Raw genomic sequence first — 18,888 nt, forward strand, 5'->3', positions numbered from 1 at the left:
CCACAAAATCGATCCAAAAATCTGTCCAGAAATCGTGAATTATTCTGCCCAGAAAATTGATCCAAAAATCTATCCAAAAATCTGTCCAGAAATCGTGAACTATTCTGCCCAGAAAATCGATACTAGTCTGATCCAGAAAATCGATCAAAGGTTGATTGATATGAAGCAAACACTCTATCCAGAAAATCGATCCAAAGCTGATCGATATAAATCTCCAAACAACTAACAATTCATACCTGACATGAAGTCGCAATTATCAGTCCTATACCGATCACCAATCACCACAAGAAAGACTAGTTCTCAATAAGAAACATGAACTAGTCTCTTGAAAATCCCATAAAGCAGCATAGGGTGCTGCACCCCCTTCAAACGAATAGGAAAGGAAACCGCAAACCAATCAAAGATCAATCACCCAAGAATAAAGTGAAGAAAGATGAAAAGAGAACAAGAACAAAATATTAGAGCGATGTAGCAGCCCTAAGGATCTAGCTCTGATGCCATGTAAAATAATAAAGAGAAAAGAGAAGAAGTAACGAGAGAAGAAAGAATAACGTAGGCTGTAACCTTTGGGAGTTCAACCGATAGGTTAGAACTCCCTATTCCACTTAATTAAATAGCATCACAAGAGTAACCCACAAGAAATAAGCAAAAGACAAAAGGGCCCCCAGAAGGATCCATCTCGAGATCCTCTGGGATCCCGATAATTCTAACAGGCCTCTTTGTCTTCATGTTTTGTCCTACATTAACTCTCCCTCTCTTAAAAAAATGTTGACCTTGAATTTTGAAGAGGGTAGGACTGATCTCTTGTTGTGCACGTCTGTCTTCAAATCATAATACTACTTAGACAGCTCGTGGATGTTAGGAATGTAGTCTTCAAGGTCTGGAACTTTCTCTTCAAAGAACTCTGGTAGCATGACGAACTCTATGTGCTTGACTTCGAAATCAGCAATCATTTCCATGTGGTCTTCTACAATTGTGTCTTCAACATTCTCTGCTTCAAACTCTTCAATGTACGCTTCGATATTCGACACATCAGGGACTGACTCTTCCATGACGATAGAAATTGCTGGAACTTCAACATTAACCTCATAGATATCATTGTTATCATTCAAGGTGTCTTCACACTCTTCCCCTTCAAGGGCAACATTAACAGCCCAATCATCATCAAACTGTGTTTCACACACCAACATCTCCAGAATGGATTCAATGGCTGTGATAATTGAGTCTGCCTTCTCTTGTTGCTCTTCTATCTTCGAAACTTCAACGACTTCCATGGTGGCATTTGTTGGAGGTGAAGGGCGATGGGAACCAAACTTGGCTATAAATGTTTGTTTCACACTCTCTTCAAGTGTAAGTGTCTTTTGGTGGTAATCTTGTCGAAGGGAGAGCTTTCTTCGCATATGTTCCGGTAGGTGCTTGTTGAAGCTTCCACTCCTCTATTAGGCTGTACCAATCAAAATATTCCTCTAGAGAATCCAACCAATCAAAGAAGAAGACTAGATCCCTCTGCCCAGCAAAGGAAGGAACTTCTGACTTCATCTTCCTTGTATTAACATCAACCCTAAAGGTGTTAGGCTTTGTTACCAAATAATGTAGAAGGGGTTCAAGTATGAACTACTCTACAGTAGGATCAATGATAGGTTGCAGCAGAACATCAAAATAGCAACAAAATCAGAATTAGTAACTTGGAGAAATAAAACCAAATCAGCCAGCAGTTTTGTTCCAGATTTGGATCGAGTCGAGGATATGAGGAGAGAGCCTTGTGCTCCAAATTTCAACCTATTATGATGGCTGGTTGCTGAGATATGAACTGGAATCAAAATTAGAAAGTTTGTTGAAATCTTGCAAACCAGCAGCAACTTGGACTCCAAACGGGGATCGAGTGTAGTTCTCCTTGACAGGGTTCAGCCCTCCAAAGCCCTACTGAAACAAGGCTTAGGTTACAAAGAAGTGTAGGCTTGAAGTTGTTGAAGAATTTTGGGCAGACAACTGATCTGCAGAGGTGACACGATCCTTTTGTGGTTGTGATCAGCAGCAACAGCAGTTTCTAGTTGAATATGGGGATGTATTCTGGTCCGTCACTTATGCAGCAGCACCACTCGATTGTGGTCTCAAACAACAGAGAATGTGGAGTTCGAGTAGGGGAAGAAGAGAAGGGGGTAGGGTTATGGCTCTCTCAGCTTGGGGCTCTCACCCACAGCTATCCCAGCTGTTGAAACAAAGAGGTTCTCCCATAATTCGATGGCAAGCTTGGCCAGCAATTTTCTATTCTCAAAATTCTGTTCCTTCAGTACAATAGGGGGTGGGGGGCTATTAATAGCTTATGCAAGCTTACAATTAAAAGAGAAACTAACTGAAAATAGAAAGTAGGGAAATAGAAACTACTAAAACCTAACTAAAATAGAAGGTTACTAAAATTAGAAACTACTTGGCTTTGTAGTTCAGCCACATGCAAGAATAACTAAAATAGAAACTAATAGATTTAGTGACCAAGTACTACTAAGAGAATAATAACAAAATAAAATCAGATCTTCACGTCTTCTTGCAGCCGATCCTCTTTCTTGTCAATACTTGGATTCTCATGTGATCCCCATCAAGGATCTGCTAATAATATTCTCACCAAGGGAAAATAAGGGGCTGTGACACTGTTCACGTGAACAGTGTTTTGGCCTCTTTGTTTTTATGATTTGTCTTTCATCACATCCATCTCAACAACCTCAGCTCCGCTACAGAGTTTATCTATACGATGCTTCTTAACTGCTCAACATTCTGCACCATACATCATAACCAGTCGTATGACTCTCCTATAAAGTTGTTTAACTTCAAATTGTTTATATATTTAGTTTTTTGTTCATTCAGCAATATTTTATGTGTGTAAAGTTTTATTGATTCTGGTGTTTCTGCTCATCAGATAACAGGGATCTTTTCAGCTGTAAAAAAAGCACTATTATCAGTTTCAAGCTGTCTCCAGGACAACCCTAGGACAGATGCTGCCAACACTAATTCTGCTAAACCATTAGGGGCAGTGTTGCGAGGAACCAGCATGTCTACTCAGGTAGACCAATTCTCTCAGAGGGGTTATGTATCTGGACTCCATGCTGTGGATTATCATTCCAGGGGTTCTTCAGTTCCAGGACCAGAAAACATTGTTGCCGGCCACAGGAAGGTACTGGAGGAGGAAATCATGTTTCGGTTGTTATGCCAAATTGACAAAGTTGGCAGTTTGATAGGTAAAGGTGGCTGTATTATACGGGCTTTACAAGGTGAAACCGGGGCATCAATCAAAATAGCTGATGCTGCACCTGATTCCGATGAGCGGGTTGTTGTCATATCTGCACGAGAGGCATGTGTACTCCTTTTCAATTATAGTTCCTTTATTTGTATAGGTACACTTTTCAGTTATAAATTGTGGTTGGTCTACCAATTGCGGTACTTTAATCACCACATAGTGGGTCTCATAGGGAATCTCATTTTTCTGATTGTTCATCAACTTGGATAATATACCTGTCAATGCTAATGACTTGGTTAGTAGTGTACGTGGATTTGCCTTTTTTTTTCTTGTATCTCTGGCTAAGGAATTGCAGTAGATTGATCTGCTGTGTTATGATCATCCAATTGGATTACCTTTGAAACTAATGCCTCTCTGAACGGTACCAACAGGATTTGAGATCCTATTGTGCTCTTTTGCCACATGTTTTCAATTGTGTCATGGAAAAGTCTGTAAGATAATTCACTAGGTTGAATTTCATTGGAAGTATGGAACCATTTTTGTTATCATTTGATTTCCTCCCCCCTGTTTTTGTGGTTTTTTATTTTGCAGTCTCCGGAACAAAAGCATTCTCCTGCACAGGATGCTGTACTTCGTGTCCATTCTAGAATTGCTGAGATTGGATTTGAGCCAGGTGCGGCAGTTGTTGCTAGGCTTCTTGTACAGTCCCAGCAGGTTGGTTGTTTATTAGGCAAAGGAGGGACCATTGTGGTCGAAATGAGAAGAGCAACTGGTGCTAGCATACGTGTTTTTGGAAAGGAACAAGGTCCAAAATGTGGCGGACAAACTGATGATGTCGTGCAGGTATATTATTAAATGCTTTTTCTATTCTTGTTAACATGTTGTGCACGCTTATTCATAAAACCTCTCTACTTTAAATGATGTTGCTTGTCTGAATTGAGTGAACCTATGTATAGTATGTGGAAGGGAGGAACTCTTTGTTTCCCAGTCAAATCAGTAATGAATCTCTTATCCTGTTTACTGCCTGCATGCTTTTCTTCCCTGGGACCTAAGAGCGAGTTTGAGGGGGGAAGTATTGGTAGTTGAAATCAAAGTTAGCACGCCATTCTACTATACATTAAATTTTTTTTTTCATCTTCCTGAAGAACACCAGAAGAATTTTTTGGTTTTGGGAATGGATGCCCATCAAAATATGCATATTTTGATTTAATATTTATAAAAATTTATATTTATAAATATAAAAAATATATTTATATAATATATAATAAATAATATATATATATATATATATATAACCTTAATGCACTGTCACAAAACCCTAGAACACCTTCCTCTCTCTCCTCTCGTTTTTTTGCGCCGTCAACCACTACCAGCCTTCCGTCGTCACCCTAGCTCTCTCTCTCGGTCTCGCCTCTAGGGTCGCTAGACACCACCGCCGCCATCACTGCCTTCTCTTTCTCTTGGTCGTGACTCCACCTTACGCCTCTACCTCCTCTTCTTCACCCTTGGTGGTGAGTTACCTACCAGCAAGGGTCTTTATCATTGCCTTGTTTTAAATCCCTCTTCTATTAGAATTTCTTGATGTTCTTTGTTGGATCCATTGCACAATATTTATGTTTTGTTGAGTTCTTGAGATATTCCTAGAACAACAACAATGACCGACTCTGAGATCTCCACCGCATCTACTAGACGCGAAGGAGCTTATCAACGTGACTTTCTTCCGTTCCCTGCTAGCTGCATTAAATTGAATGGGAGCAATTATTTGATGTGGTTGTGGTCTTGTATTCTTGCCATTGGTTCTCGTAGTCTTTCTGGTTACAGTATAGGGACAACTGTTAAGTAGATTGATGCTGGTCCTCCTCAAGATAAATGAGTGACATCCAACTTTCTTGTGACGTCATCATAGTTGTCATGGCGTCATATCATTGGAATAGTGGGCATATCGACCAACGATATGGGATATGTAAGATATCGACCGATATGGCCTCCATGGTGCCGACATGGATGCCATACCACGATATATGGCCATATCGGCTGATATTCATGTTCAAGTGTATAAAACTTAAGTTTTAAATAATTATTAATTTTTGTAACCTTTTAAAAGATAATGCTTTTATCTTAATCAAGGTTTAAAGTATCGGTATCGGGTATCGTATCGGTCGGGTGATTTTAAGAGACGTATCGTATCGTATCGTATCGTTTTGGAGATACGTATCGAACAATACAAATACGCATAGAAATGTTCTAGATACACATGGAAATACACTTTTGGAACAAAAAACAATATAAATAAGCAATATATAATAAGTGTCATGCATAAAACCTAAAATGGTGAATAATGTATAACCAAACAAGTGCATTAAATTGAAATTGTTATAAAAGATAAAGTTTCTCACATGTTGTAATCGTCTATAGCCATGAAGAGTATTGGATAATGCAAAGGATGATGTTGTAGCACTCCTTGATTCGTTTTTTAATTTAAAAGTGTGAAAAACCAAGATTAAATTCAAGATTTTAGACTCGTAGTTGAGAGTTTTCCTTCATTTTTTCGTTAGATTAGGAATTGTATAGAGTCTGTGAGTGAAAATGGCTTTTTTATAGAATGTATCGGTATGTATCGGTGCGTATCGGTATGTATCGGTACGTATCGGTGATGTATCGAGCCGTATCGGCCGATACGTATTAAACCACCCACTAAACCCTTTACTGGACGTATCGATGGTATCGATACGTATCGGTCGTAGCGTATCGTATCGGCCCGTATCAGTCGATACATATCGATACAATTCGAGACAATTCATTTTTTTTAAAAAAGGAGACGTATCGGTATGTATCGTATCGGTATCGACCGATACCGATACGTATTGGTCCGTATTGTATCGTATCGGTCGATACTTTAAACCTTTTTAAGTTACACTTGCAATACGCATTAACATAAAAAAAGTTAAAAAACTTAAAACAATAAACTATGCCCTAACTCTCGTCTCTTGGGAGAAATAGAAATTGAAAAAGAGAACAGAGGAGAGAGTCGTGAGATAGAGAGACGCAGTTCTTTTTCACTTCTTCGAATGGCTGTCGGCCAACCTCTTCAAGCAGGTAAGTAATTGCTGTAATTGATTATTTTTTTTATTTGGTGGTTCTTCTTCTTCTTCTTCTCCTCCCAGTCCTCCGACAACTCTGTCCTTCAGTTCTTCTGTTCAGTTCTTCTTCTTCAGTTCTTCTTCAATTCTTCTTTTCACTCATTCACACACAGTCGCGACTCCAGCGAGACTGCGGGAGACAGAGAGGGGGTTTCTCACTCCTTCAGTTCTTCTTCTTCTCCTCCCATTGCTTTTTCAGTTCTTCTTTTCACTTCTTTGTCTTCTTCACTTCCGGAGACTCCTCTTCTCCTTTTTTTTTATAGATAATATTCAGTCATAGAGGGGTTTTTTCATTTGATAGTGACAGCGAAATACACATGGCTGTTGTATTTTCTTTTGATTGGTAAAGCACTATAGCAACACCAAGTCACCAACAGTTTTTTTTTTGTTCTTTCTTTCTACTTCCCTTGCACACAACAACACACACACAGAGGGAGAGTGTCGAGAGACAGAGAGGGAGGGTATTGGTAATTTTTTCATGTGACACACACAGCCAAATATAGCATACTAAATGACATTAAAAATAGAGAAAATAAAAAATAAAACATGGTCGACGTTGCCATGGCGCTCGATATATCGATTAGACACCCATCCACCGACGTGGATCGCCGTGACAACATGACAACTATGGATGTCATATGTCATCAACTCATGGATCTTGAAATTGCTAGGGATTATCTTCTCGATACTACTGCCAAAATTTGGAAGACTGCTAATGACTCTTATTCACAAATCGGTAATGCTGCCCAATGTTACGAACTCCGCCAAACATGCTGCCAAACAACAAGAGTTCTCTTTCCCAGTATTATTCCAACCTACGTTGTATGTGGCGAAAATTGGATTTTAATGGGCCCTTTATCATTACCTGTGATGCTGATGTTGCCTTTAAAAAATAAGATGGTCTTCTTGTCTTCGATTTCCTTGCTCAATATTGAGTTTGATCGGATTAGGGCTCATGTCCTGAATCGTGATCCCTTTTTCTACACTTGAGCAGACTTATGCCATGGTGCAATTTGAGGATAGTCGTTGCAATGCTATGATTCACCCAGTTACCCAGGACTAATCTGCCCTGTTCTCTAGTCCACAAAGTTCATCTTGTGGGGGCCCTTTCTCGTGGTACTGGTGATCGTTCCACTCCTAATTACGTTCCGGTGAAGTGCGATTCTTGTGGAAAGGAAAGACATACGAAAGACATGTGTTGGAAATTACATGAGCATCCCAGTGATACTCGAGGATGGGTACAACGTCGTTCTTCTTGAACCAAAGCTAATTAGACTTCATCTGAGGACACTACTTTAGACCATTCTCTTTCTCAAGAGGAACTTCAGCACCTATGTCTTCTAATGACCCAGCTAGACACCTCTTCTTCATCAGCACCTTCTACAGCCTCTGCTACCTCCTTGCCAGGGACTTCTGCTCCATCTTCATATGCCCTGTCAGGTATTCCTTTTGGTAGTCCACCTCTTAGATAATTGTCTTAGGTGCCACTGAACACATGATAGGTTTCCTACTCAATTCTTTCAATACTTTCCTTTGTCAGGTAAAATTAAAGTCTGTGTGACTGATAGTTCCCTTTCCATTGTTTCTAGGAAGGGCATCATTAAGTGCATTCCATCATTGTCCCTTTGTTCTATTTTGCATGTTCCCTAATTTTCTACTAATTTACTCTCTATTAGTAGTCTTACGCAGGATTTGAATTGCAAAGTAATTTTCTTCCCTATTCATTGTCTTTTCTAGGACTTGGAGGCGGGTCGTACGATTGGCATTGGTAAAGTGGTTGGTGGTCTCTACATGCTTGATAACTCCACATTAGCTTTGGTTTCCCAGGCTACTCTTCCTGACTCGTCGACGTCTGCGTTGGCTGAACTGGATAGGTAGCGTCGTCGTTTAGGCCATCCTCGTCTAGGAGTTTTATCTACTTCATTTCCCAGTTTAGTAAAGAATTGTAACCCGAATAATTTTTCTTATGGTGTTTTCATTTTTGCAAAGCAGACTAGAGCTGTTTACCCGGTTTTAGATAGTGGAAGTTTAATTCATTCTGATGTTTGGGGCCTTGTCCGTTGTGTATCTACATTTGGTTACCGGTGGTTTGTCACCTTTATTGATTGTTTTAGCTGTACTACTTGGCTTTACCTTTTGCATCAGAAGAGTGATGTTTTGTCCTGCTTTCAACTGTTCCATAAAATGATTTAGACTCAGTTTGATGTCAAGGTAAATATTCTTCGGACTGACAATGTGATGAAATACATGGACGGATCTCTTGAGACCTATCTGTCTACTCATGGAATAATACACCAGACATCTTGTGTGGGCCCTCCAGCCTAGAATGGTGTGGCTGAACGGAAGAATTGTCACCTCTCGGAAGTGGCCAGATCTCTTATGTTTACAATGTCTGTCCCTCCTTGTTTTTGTGGTGATGCAATACTTTCCGCAGCCTATCTTATAAATTGGCTGCCTACACGGGTGAAAGCAGCTCGCTATCCTCTTGATGTCCTATTGGGATCTTCTTCCTTTGTGGTGCCTCCTAAGGTATTTGGCTGTGTAGTATTTGCTCAAATTCATCACGTCGGTGGGAAATTTGATCCCAAGAGACTTCGATGCATTTTTTTGGGATACTCCGCTACCCTGAAGGAGTATAAGTACTATCATCCTCCTACCTGAAAGTTATTTGTCACTATGGATGCAATTTTTCGGGAATTTGAGGCCTAATTCTCTACCCATAGACCTCTTCAGGGGGAGTTTGTAAGTGAAGAGGTGCCCTCATTGCGCCATTGGTAGATTTGCATGTGCCTATTGTTGAGATATGTTGCTATAGGGGCAAAACAGTCCTTGGTTTTGTGTTTATTTCCGTTCTCTGTTTAGTCATTTATGTAAGGGCATAATTGTCCTTTTGTTATTTTTATTGATTCTAATATAATTATATAGGGAGCAGACCTGTGGCAGTCTATTCAATTTTGTCCGCAGGTCCTGTCCTCTCTTTAGACTTGCGTGGCTCTTCTCTCCTTTCTTCTTCTTTGTCTTTGTTCTCTGATCTGATTACAAGATTCTGATTTACTAACATCGTATCAGAGCACTTTTAATCAGATTAGAGTGCTCCCCACGATCTTCTTCTGATTCCCCTTTCTCAAGTTTTCCTTGTGGTGTGCAGCTACCCATTAGCTGCTCTTCTTATGGTTTAAAAACATTCCTTCCTGCAGATTAATGGAGTGATTTCTACTAAGTTATACCTATTATTTATGGCTGATTGAAGATCTACACTACTTGCCTTCGAAGACTGCTAAATCGATGTCAGGACAAAAACCCTGACAATAATTGATTTTTTTTTCTGGGAGATTTTTTCTTGAGTTCTTCGATTCAACCTTATTTCTACTCTACGTTTGCTGCTTTTGGTGATCTCTACAACCTGGATTGATTGAGTTTACTGCTTCATCGAAGGCCTCTTCTACTTTGCTGCAACTCTGCTATCGTTTTCTCCTAGAAACCCTTAGATTGATTTTTTTTGGTGGGCTTCTTCACTTGTGATTCTGCTGCTGTTTGGTACTTTACTTCCTACTGCCGAGTATAGTTTTTATGATCAATTATTGCTGGGTTTGGTTGCTGCTATCTACTTCTTTACTTCAGCTTTGGTTGCTGCCCTGGGTGCTTGTCCTACTCGATTTTTGAAGACTGTCTGCTATGGCTGATTCGAAGACACCTCATGACAATGTCAATGTTCAGATTACTTCTATCAAGTTGAGGGGAATTCCAATTATTTATTGTGGGCACAAGCTGTCCGTGTTTACATTATAGCTAAGAACAAGCTTAGCTACATTACCTCTCCTCCTCTAGAACCTGATTCCAAGGATTACAACAACTGGAATAAGGAGAATGCTATCATACTTATTTGGTTATGGAACAACATGGAGCCGGATATGGCTGCCAATGTAATGTTTCACACCATGCTATGGGATTGTGGGATGACCTAAAGGAAACATACTCTCAAGAGAAGAGTACCCGGATTTTCGAGCTCTAAGAGAAGTTAATTCAGTTTCAACAGTCAGACAAATCCCTCCAGGATTACTACAGTGCCTTTAAGGGCATGGTTGAAGAACTCAATGTTTTCTAGCCACTTACCATTAATATTTAGAAGTTGAAGGCCCAAAGGAATGAGTTTGTTGTCTCTAAATTTTTGGCTGGGTTGAATCTTAGTCTCAAAGCTATAAAGGGACATCTACTTGCTGGTGAATCTGTCCCCACCTTGAATGATACCTTCTCTCAACTCCAACGCATCGTATCTCCTAGTTCCAAGCCTGAAACCAACTCTAAGAAGAATTCAGCTTTTACTACTACTACTACTAGAGGCTGTGGTAGAGGCTGTGGTTCAGGGGGAGGACGTGGTTTTGGTGGTTGAAATTATGGTGGGCAGCATGTTGATAAAGCAGCTCGTTTATGCTCTTATTGTGGGAAGACAAATCACACTGTTGATAGTTGCTGGTCCAAGCATGGGAAACCTGAATGGGCTCAAAACTTTGCCAATTATGCAGCTCCAGAAGATGGTTCTGATTTTGTTACTCCTAATGATGCTAAGGCTGGTTCGACGGTGGGACATTCTTATACCAACCTCCGTGATGAGGTGCCACACCTCATGCGTTGTATCAAGAGTCTAGAGTCATCCACTTCCACTACTGGGGCATCCACTACCGCTGCCACATTGGCTCATGCAGGTACTCCTGCTGCTTATTTTTCCATTTCCACACCCTAGATCATTGATTCAGGGGCTTACGCTCATATGACTGGTAAGTCATCAATTTTTAGTTCTATTTCATCTGATTCTCATACCCCTCCTAGGATTGTGACCAACGGTTCCTCTACACCTATTACCGGTCATGTTACTGTTTGCCTTAATTCTAATATTTCCCTTTCTTCCGTTTTACATGTTCCTCAATTTCCTTCAAGCCTTCTTTCTGTGAGTCAACTTACAAAGAATTTGCATTGTTCTGTGACCTTTTTCCCTTCTTACTGTGTTTTTCATGATCTTCACATAGAGGAAGACGATTGGTGGAGGGTGTGAAAAAGATGGGCTATATTATCTGATGGTGCTGCCCCTTCTGCTTCGGCTGCACCTACTACTGTTGGTGGAGAGTCCCCTTTTCGATGGTATTGTAGGCTAGGCCATTTATCTTTATCTAGGGTACAGATAGTTTTTCCTCAGTTTAAGTCTTTTTATAAATTAGAGTCTGAGGGCTGCTAGTTGGGTAAGCATCATCGTGATACTTATCCCTCTCACCCTTTGCCAGTAGTATTTCTTTATTTTCTTTAGTGCATTTAGATGTGTGGGGTCCTTGTCGGGCAAGTAATAGACTGGTTTTCGGTATTTTGTGGCTTTTGTGGATGATTATTCCAGAACTACTTGGCTATACCTTTTAAAGGATAGATTAAAATTTTAACCGCGTTCCCAAATTTTTGCAATGAAATAAAAAATCAGTTTAATGCTTCTATAAAATTTTTTCGGTCCGATAATGCTTTGGAATTTGTTTAATCTGAGATATCCTCTTTTTATGTTACTAATGGAATAATTCATCAAACTAGTTGATCCTATAGTCAACAAAATGGGGTTGCGGAGCGGAAAAATAGGCATTTACTTGAAGTTGATCGGGCCCTCATGTTGCATATGCAGGTACCCAAACACTTTTGGTGTGATGTAGTTCTTACTGCTTGTTTTTTAATTAATCGAATGCCATTATCTTTTCTTGGTGACAAGTCTCCCTTCTTTGTTTTGTTTCCGGACGTTTCAAGTTTTACCTTGCCACCTCATGTGTTTGGTTGTGTTTGTTTTATTCATAATCACCATCTCCATGGTGATAAATTGGACCCTCGATCAACCAAGTGTATCTTCTTGGGTTACTGTAGGACCTAGAAGGGATATAGGTGTTATGACCTTCTTACTAGAAGACAGTTTGGCAGTGCTGATGTCACCTTCGTTGGAGGTATATCCTATTTTTCGGATCAGCCTACCGTGTCTAGTGACCCACTAGCTGTGTCTGACCCTCCTCCTGTTCCTGCCATTGTTCCTTTGTCTTCTCCTCCACTACAGGTGTACCGGCGCAAGAGGCACATTGGGCAGCTTCATTCATATCAGACTGACCCTTTTGCATCGCTTCCTGTACCTTCCTCAACCTTTGGTGGAGATCCGACCGTACCTACTCTTCCTGCCCTCCCAGCTCCCATATTTCTGCCTGGACGCCATGGCGTCGCCTTGATAACTATGGGACCTCATTTTGATCTTGATATTTCTATTCCTCATTATAAGGGTGTTCAGAGTTGTACCCAACACCCTATTTCTAACTTTGTTTCCTATGCTGGTTTGTCTTCTACTTTCAATTCTTGTCTGCATACTGTTGAAAATCATCCTATTCCTAAGTCTGTTTCAGAGGCTTTGTCTCATTCTGGTTGGAGGGCTGCTATGAACGAGGAATTGTTGGGGCATTGGAAGAAAATCAGACTTGGGATCTTGTTTCCTTACCCTCAGGTAAATCGGCTATTGGTTGTCGTTGGGTGTATGTGGTGAAGGTGAACCCTGATGGATCTTTGGCTCGTTTGAAGGCTCGCCTTGTGGAAAAGGTTATGCCCATGTATATGGTGTAGATTATCTGGATACTTTTTCTCCTGTCGTGGAGCTTACATCTGTTTGTATTTTAATTTCTCTTACTGCCACATATCATTGGCCCTTGTACTAGTTAGATGTGAAGAATGCTTTCTTACATTGGGACCTCTATGAGGAAGTTTATATGGAGCAATCTCCTAGGTTTGTTGCTCAGGGGGAGTCTGGTTTGGTGTGTAAATTGTAGAAGTCTCTGTATGGCCTGAAACAGTCCCCTCGGGCTTGGTTTGGACGGTTTATTAAGGTTGTGTTAGAGTTTGGATTGACATGTTGTGGTACTGATCATTCTGTGTCTTTCCGCGGGTCTAGAGCAGGAAAATATTTTTTGTGGTCTATGTAGATGATATAGTTATTATTGGAAATGATGTTTCTGGCATTGAAGATTTGAAAGTATACTTGCAGCAGAAATTTCAGCCCAAGGATCTGGGAAAGTTGAAGTACTTTTTGGGCGTGGAAGTGGCCCAGTCGAAGAAAGGAATTTTGCTTTCACAACGAAAGTATGTTCTTGATCTTCTTTCAGAGACAGGAATGTTGGGTTCTAAACCTCTAGATACTCTTATGGATCCCAATTTGAAGCTTACTAATGATGATGGTGATGTCTTGCCTAATCTTGAGAGGTATCAGAGGCTTGTTGGGAAGTTAAATTACCTAAGAGCGACTAGGCCTGATATAGCCTTTCTTGTTAATGTGGTAAGTCAGTTTCTATCTGCTCCCCGGACAACCCATTGGGAAGCTGTTTTGTACATTTTACGTTATCTTAAAAAGGCTCCTGGACGTAGTCTTCTCTACAGTGATCATGACCATGGGCGGATAGAGGGTTTTTTAAGATGCTGATTGGGCAGGATCTCCAGTCGACAGGAGGTCTACTACAGGTTATTGTATGTTTGTTGGAGGGAATTTGGAGTCCTGGAAGAGCATGAAACAGACAGTAGTTGCTCGTTCCAGTGTAGAGTCAGAGTACAGGGCTATGGCACATGCTACCTGTGAGTTGATGTGGGTGAAACAGTTATTGGCTGAGGCTTTATTGATGATTCTCCGATGAAACTGTGGTGTGACAACCAAGCTGCTGTCTATATTGCTTCAAATCTAGTGTTAAATGAAAGAACGAAACACATTGAGGTGGACTGTCATTTTGTTCGAGAAAAATTACAAGGATTGATTTCTCCTTGTCATGTCCGTACTGGAGAACAACTTGCAAATGTGTTTACAAAGTCTTTGGGGAGTGCAAGAGTGGATTCTAGTTGTAACAAGCTGGGCATGGTTAACATCTATGCTCCAGCTTGAGGGGGAGTGTTATTGTGAGTGGTGTAAGCTCGGTATTAGCTCCTTGCACTAATACCGAGATAGGTGAGTAAGGGTAGTTTGTTCTAGATGTATTTTTAATTCTTTATGCTGTTTTTCCTGTTTTGCCCTTATCACTTGTATATAATGAAGTCTTAGTGGGAGATTACACATCGTGTAACCCCTAAGTTGCACATCTTCCTCTCTTCTTCCTCTCTCTTTTCTCCTTGTTCTTCTTATTATTGACAAGAAACAATCGAGAGATGCAGGAGTGCTGTAGCAACAACGTGAGATTGCATGCAACAGTGCTTTCTAAGAAACGAGATAAAGCCTGGGTCGACCTCAAACCTAGAAATCCCAGCCCAGGCCCAGCCCGGGCTCAGTGCAGGCTCGGGTTCACTGGGCCAAACTTGCACCCCTAGTTCTTACCATTCAGATGATGCCCACTTTCCTCATATTCAGATTACTTTGGAGAGTGATTCTTGGTCCCATAATCACTGTACTAATACACTGTTTTGGAGGAAATTTTAGCCTCCCAACATGTTTTTGGCATGCCCAATAGAATAGTGGGTTCCATGTGGTGTTAGTACTGTGATGGGATCTCTTCCTGGAGGTCGTCGCCTCCTGCATAAGTGCAAAGTCCTTTTCTTGATTTCTATTTGCCCTAAAGTTTTTGTTCTTTCAGCTCCCTATTCAATTATCCTATCACAAACATACTGTAACCTATTGTGGTTTTTTCATTGTTGGCCATTTGCGGTCAACTTTTAGGTGCTTTCTAGGAAATTAAGTATCTGACATAATGATTTCGGGCTTCATACATTGCTCTGATTATATTAGGTTTGCTGCTGTTACACATCCTTAATTTGATCATGAAATTGACATCCTATCTTATGAAGGTTTAATAGGTAAATAATTTTTCATTTCTTGTTGGCAGGTTATTGGTAGCCTACAGTCTGTTCAGGATGCTTTATTTCATATTACGAGCAGGCTTCGGGAAACCATCTTCCCTATGAAACCTCCGGTTCCAAGTGTTGGTGCAGCATACTTTTCTGCTGCAATGGAGACACCTCCCGCAATGTTCAGATCTAGACATGACCTATCCTCACCGGGACATTACCCTTCTACAATTGTACTCTCTCATGCTCTAGACCGTCCTCCTGTTTCTTCCCAACCGATGGATCGTCAACCTACCCTATCACATGGTATGGATCATACTGGTATAGCCAATTTAGAACGAATTCCTTACCCTTACAGCAGTGAAAGGCCAGTACCTGGTCCCACTTATGATAGGCCATCTTCTCCAAGGTCATGGCCTTCTCAGGTATTTATATGCTATTTATGAACAAGAAATTATGGTTTTGGCATATAATTAACTTCAGATAGGATAAAAAAAGTTGCTAATGAAAGTTAGAGACCATTATCATTTCTCGTCTTTACAGTTAATAAGCAGTGGGAACCCTAGGGGTGTTGTGGATACTGGGACAGGTTTGGCTCCGAGAAATGGGCTTATTGGAAGGTATGATCTGTTTCTAATTTTGTGGACTATTTCACATCTATGATTTTGCTCAATTACATTAGCAATCCAATATGAAAACCAATTGAAATTGGTCTACATTCAGCATTAGTGGCTTATATCTTGAATATTTTATATACACATATATTTGAAGTATTGGGTATCGTATTGTATCATTTCGTATTGGAGATACGTATCGTACACTACAGATACACATGAAAATGGTCAAGATACACATGGAAAAACACTTTTGGAGCAAAAAACAATATAATAAGCAGTATATAATATGTATTATGCATAAACACTAAAATGGAGAACAACGTATAACGAGACAGGAGACTTTCATAGATTTGAGTACAAGTCCTTGCAAATGATCAAGTTTGATGCATCAACTAACTTAGTTTTAATTAAATCAATCGATTTATAGCAAAAAAATAGGATTAAAAACCATGATTTAAACACAAACATCAAGTTTTTCTGAAACCTATATTTTTCTGTGATGTCTCCTTCAATCTCTGATCTCAAAAACAAAATCATAGTCTAATAGACGAGCCTTTAATGACCGTATCGACATGTATTGGTTGGTATCGGCTGTATTGAGCCGTATCGGCCGATACATACCGATACGTATTGGTTCTCTCATATAACCCTTTAACGTACGTGTCGTAAGTATCGGCTCATATCGTATCTGATCGTATCATATCGGGCCGTATTGGCTAATACAATACGATACCAATCAAATCATACTGTTGTTTTTAAAAAAAAAAGGTACATATCGGTATGTATCGTATCGGTAACGACCGATACCGATATGTATCGGTCGATACAATAAGATACAGACCGATACTTTAAACCATGATTGTATGTTCATTTCATTGAACAAGAAGAGGATAATTACGATTAGTGGTATATTCAAAAGCACTCCCCACACAATCTGGATGAAATATACATGAAGATTAATCTGGCAACAAAAAGGCGAACACAAAAATTGTTATTCAATCGACAAGTACTTCCATCCTATTTACCCCAATAAATACTTGGCATTTTTTTTTTGGCTAAATATCAGCAGAGAAATAGATAAAATAAAAGAAAGATTACATGATTAACATCTGGGCATTGCCATACTAGATTTTGCTACAATAAAATCCAGCTATGATAGGGATATCACTTTCGGCATAGCCATCAGTGAGAAGACCCACCAAAGAGGAGCAATAGAGTGATAGACTATGGCAACGAAACCTTGATTTCTCAAATGCATCTGACATCACCTCATGACCCACAAAGTCTGGTGGTGGTTTTTAAGGAAGGAAGCTGAAGATTTGGTGGTCTTTTTTGCTAAAATTGTTTGTGATGCAGATTTATCACCAAACTAGGCTTCTTTGCTTAGGAATAAGTCTAGGGTTGGGTTATATATATGTTGGGCCCTTGATCCCATGGGTTTCCAATGTAATGGATCACTTTTATGGACCTATAGTATGGGTAATAGGGTTGCATACGGGATTAGTTGTTTTAATTTCTTACTTAGTTTTATTTTTATTTAATTAGTTGTCATGTGATCACTTAACTGATCATCTGACTTGGTTAAGTGGTCATGTGACTGTTTAATTGTTATGTAAGTTGGGCTGGATTAGGACTCTATAAGTCTAGCCATGTTTTGAGTCTAGTTCCTTTAGTATTTAAGTTTCCTAGTCAGTTTAGTTTACCTAATATAAATGGTTAAGGATTAGGTTAGACCTTTCCTTTTTAGTGTAGGAGTCTATTTTTGAGTCTTTTATATAAGATTGTAAGGGGAGCAAGCATTGAACACGAATTTTGATTAATAAAAAGTTTTTTGCTGCTCTTCTTCTCCATTAAAGATTTTTGTCTTGTGTTTGATCAAGGCTGGTGGGATTGGTGTTTGATCTAGTCGACACCTTGCGGTGTGAAGCCCGGGTGGTTCGTTCTAGCTATCTTTGTTCTTCAACATTATTTAAGCTCTGATTTTTCAAGGATCTCTCATCAAACAAGCTGCTGTCCAAGTACTACTTCAACAACAGTAAGTTTGAATCATCCCAAGCCCTAGCCATTCTTTTTCTAATCCTCTAAACATCCAAACCCTAGAATCCCCACTGTTATTTTACCCTTTTCCACAGTCCCTTCGCTGCCCAGAACAATCCAGCCACTGAAACGGCCCCACAATTGGATTGAACTCTCTTCTCACCCTATAGGAAACTCGATCCAAGTTGCAGCCCCGTCTGACCACTTTTTTTTTTTAAACCAAACTTAGCTGGGACCCGGGCAGCCCCTAGAGTTTTATTAGAATCCTCAAAAGAATAAATGAATACACGGGGGGGACATGCCACCTTACCCCAATTCCAAAGTGCAGAAGCACTCAAGAACTCTCAATAGATAATCCTGGAACCTGATAGGGAATTAATTCATGAGGACGGGCAGACCTGCCTTATCCTCACGTAGAATAGCCTGTCAGTCTGCCGCTCTATTACTCTCCCGGAATGCAAACGTTACAATAGCCTACAAAGCTGAAATCAAGGCCACAATCTCGCGGAACCAATACCAACCTTGCCATAAGTTATACTTCCTTTGACTAACCATTCTGACCGTGGAATCAGAATCTGAGTTAACCACAACATCAAGGATACCCATACCCTGGCACAAGAGTAAGCCATCCCTCAATGCTCGAAGCTCGGCAACCGAGTTAGTGCAAACACCATAAAAATTAGTGAAGGCCGCCAGAACCTCACCATTCGGGTTCTTATTTCCTAATGACTCTCTCACCCCCTCCATCCCCTGGATTTCCCCTACTCGCACCGTCCACATTCAGTTTAACAGAGGCAAGGGTGGGCACCAGTAAACAGGCAGAGGGTGTTTCAGAGGGGGCGTTGGAGGAATAGTGCCCAAGCACTGCAAATAAGCCCGTCCCTTAAGGATCCTGAACGCCCTGCCTTAGGGGGTAGATGGATTTCCCTCGCCCAAGCTTTTATTTTTTCCACTATTAACCCTGCAGTGCGCCTACTCTCCCCATGCCTTCTATTATTCCTCTCCTTCCAGAGCTCCCAAACAATCAGTGAAGGCAGGATACCTGCGA

General features: G+C 40.4%; 1 protein-coding gene across 2 annotated transcripts in view; it reads left to right on the forward strand.

Annotated features, from left to right (window-relative positions):
- LOC122662230 (KH domain-containing protein HEN4) overlaps positions 1-18,888 on the forward strand; it is a 36,889-nt gene that overhangs the window by 6,674 nt on the left and 11,327 nt on the right. For both annotated transcript variants that reach the window (XM_043857807.1, XM_043857806.1), the window contains exons 2-5: positions 2,912-3,343; positions 3,821-4,072; positions 15,225-15,611; positions 15,730-15,806. In XM_043857807.1, the coding sequence (XP_043713742.1) occupies positions 2,912-3,343; positions 3,821-4,072; positions 15,225-15,611; positions 15,730-15,806 (1,148 nt within the window). The remainder of the gene's footprint in view (positions 1-2,911; positions 3,344-3,820; positions 4,073-15,224; positions 15,612-15,729; positions 15,807-18,888) is intronic.

Source organism: Telopea speciosissima, chromosome 5, assembly GCF_018873765.1.
Source record: "Telopea speciosissima isolate NSW1024214 ecotype Mountain lineage chromosome 5, Tspe_v1, whole genome shotgun sequence".
Lineage (NCBI taxonomy): Eukaryota > Viridiplantae > Streptophyta > Magnoliopsida > Proteales > Proteaceae > Telopea > Telopea speciosissima.